Source organism: Orycteropus afer, unplaced genomic scaffold (genome assembly GCF_000298275.1).
Source record: "Orycteropus afer afer isolate SDZICR_OR568_19922 unplaced genomic scaffold, OryAfe1.0 scaffold00199, whole genome shotgun sequence".
Lineage (NCBI taxonomy): Eukaryota > Metazoa > Chordata > Mammalia > Tubulidentata > Orycteropodidae > Orycteropus > Orycteropus afer.
Window position 1 is genome coordinate 2,428,950 of NW_006921786.1, and position 1,407 is coordinate 2,430,356.

General features: G+C 64.3%; 1 protein-coding gene across 1 annotated transcript in view; it reads left to right on the top strand.

The window, feature by feature from the left end:
* The first annotated feature begins 526 nt into the window (after positions 1-526).
* The window catches only part of SHISA6 (shisa family member 6), a 530,517-nt gene continuing 529,636 nt past the window's right edge, over positions 527-1,407 (top strand). Inside the window, exons 1-2 of the mRNA XM_007948061.2 lie at positions 527-697; positions 841-1,085. Coding sequence (XP_007946252.1) covers positions 527-697; positions 841-1,085 — 416 coding nt within the window. The remainder of the gene's footprint in view (positions 698-840; positions 1,086-1,407) is intronic.

Below are 1,407 nucleotides of genomic sequence, written 5' to 3' on the forward strand. Positions count from 1 at the left end.
TGCTTTTTAAGTTGGCCCTAACCAGAAGGCTAGTCGTTCAAACCCACCAGCCACTCCTCCGAAGGAAGGTTGGGCAATCTACTTCCGTACTGATATAGCCTTGGAAACCCAAGGAGGGGTCGCTAGGAGTCAGATCTGACTAGATGACAGTGAGGGTTGTTTTTTTTTTTTTTTTTTTTTAGATCTGAAAAAACTTCCAGAAGGAAGCATCAGGCGCCAACCAGCTCTGAAACTACCCTGCGCCTAGGTGCTCCTGTGTGCGGCAGGATAAGTGAGGGAGTGCCCAAGGAGAAGAGAGTGTAACTCCCAACACTCTATTACACACTACTTGACTCCTGGCCTCAGTTTAGGAACCTGTAGCAATGGGTTTAACCTCCTCCCTTGGCTACGATCTTCGCCACTAGGGTGAGGCAAAGGCTCGCAGAAATCCCAATTCTCTCTCCCTCAGACACCTTGTAGCGTGGACTGGGAGAGAAGTGAGACCTGCCACGAGGGCTAGAAGGGTCCGTAGCTGGGAGATCTGGCTATGGCGCGCGCCAGCTCCAGAGAGGACACTCTGGTCCTGCGCCTGCCTCCCTCTTCGCCCGCCTGGTTTGCCGCGTTTGATAAACGGGTGTCCCGGGCTTTGGTGACAAGGAGATCCGAAAGCAGCGAGTGGAGAGAAGCAAAGAGACCCCCCACCACGTCCGGCGCCCAGGCGTGTAAACGTGGGCGGCGGTGAGCGCTGTCTTCCCTCCTCCTTTCTTTCCCTCCCTCCCCTCGCGGCGTTCCCGTGTGTGCGAGGGAGTGTGTGAGTGCGTGTGGCTCCCTCGCTCTCTCTCGCACACTCTCCGGCACTAGTGCAGCGGCGAGCCGGCGGCTCTCGGCTCGCTCGCTCATTCTGGCTGCTGCGCTCCTGCCCCGCCGCCGCCGCCGCCGCCTCTGCAGTCGCAGCCGGGCATGGTGAGTGAGTCGGGCCGCCGCGCCCCGCAGCTCGCTGCCGGACCCCGGCCGGCTCCGTCGCGGGGAGCCAGCCTGCGGCAGGAGTGCTCTGCGGGGCCAGCTCCGGGGCCCCGGCTGCAGAGCGGCGTCCGGAAGGGTTGCCGGTGAGCCCTCTGTTTTGTGCGGAGGGCCCGCCAGACCCCGTTTCCACTCCCCTCCCGGCTCGCAGACTCGCTCTTCGAGGGCGGCGCGCTCCCTCCCGCCCGTCGCCCCACCCCGTGACTGGCTCTCCGTCTTGTCCCGCAGGACCCGACCGGACAGGACCCAGCCGCTGCTGCCGCCCAGAGCCGCGCTTCGGGTCCGGCCTGAAGCCAGTCGCGCCCGGACCGCTACCGCTGCCGGCGGGGGATGGGGCTGCCCGGGAGGTGCGCCGAGCCCTCAGGGGGAGCTTGGAGCCGGCGCGCAGCGTGAGCCGCCCGAGCAGCC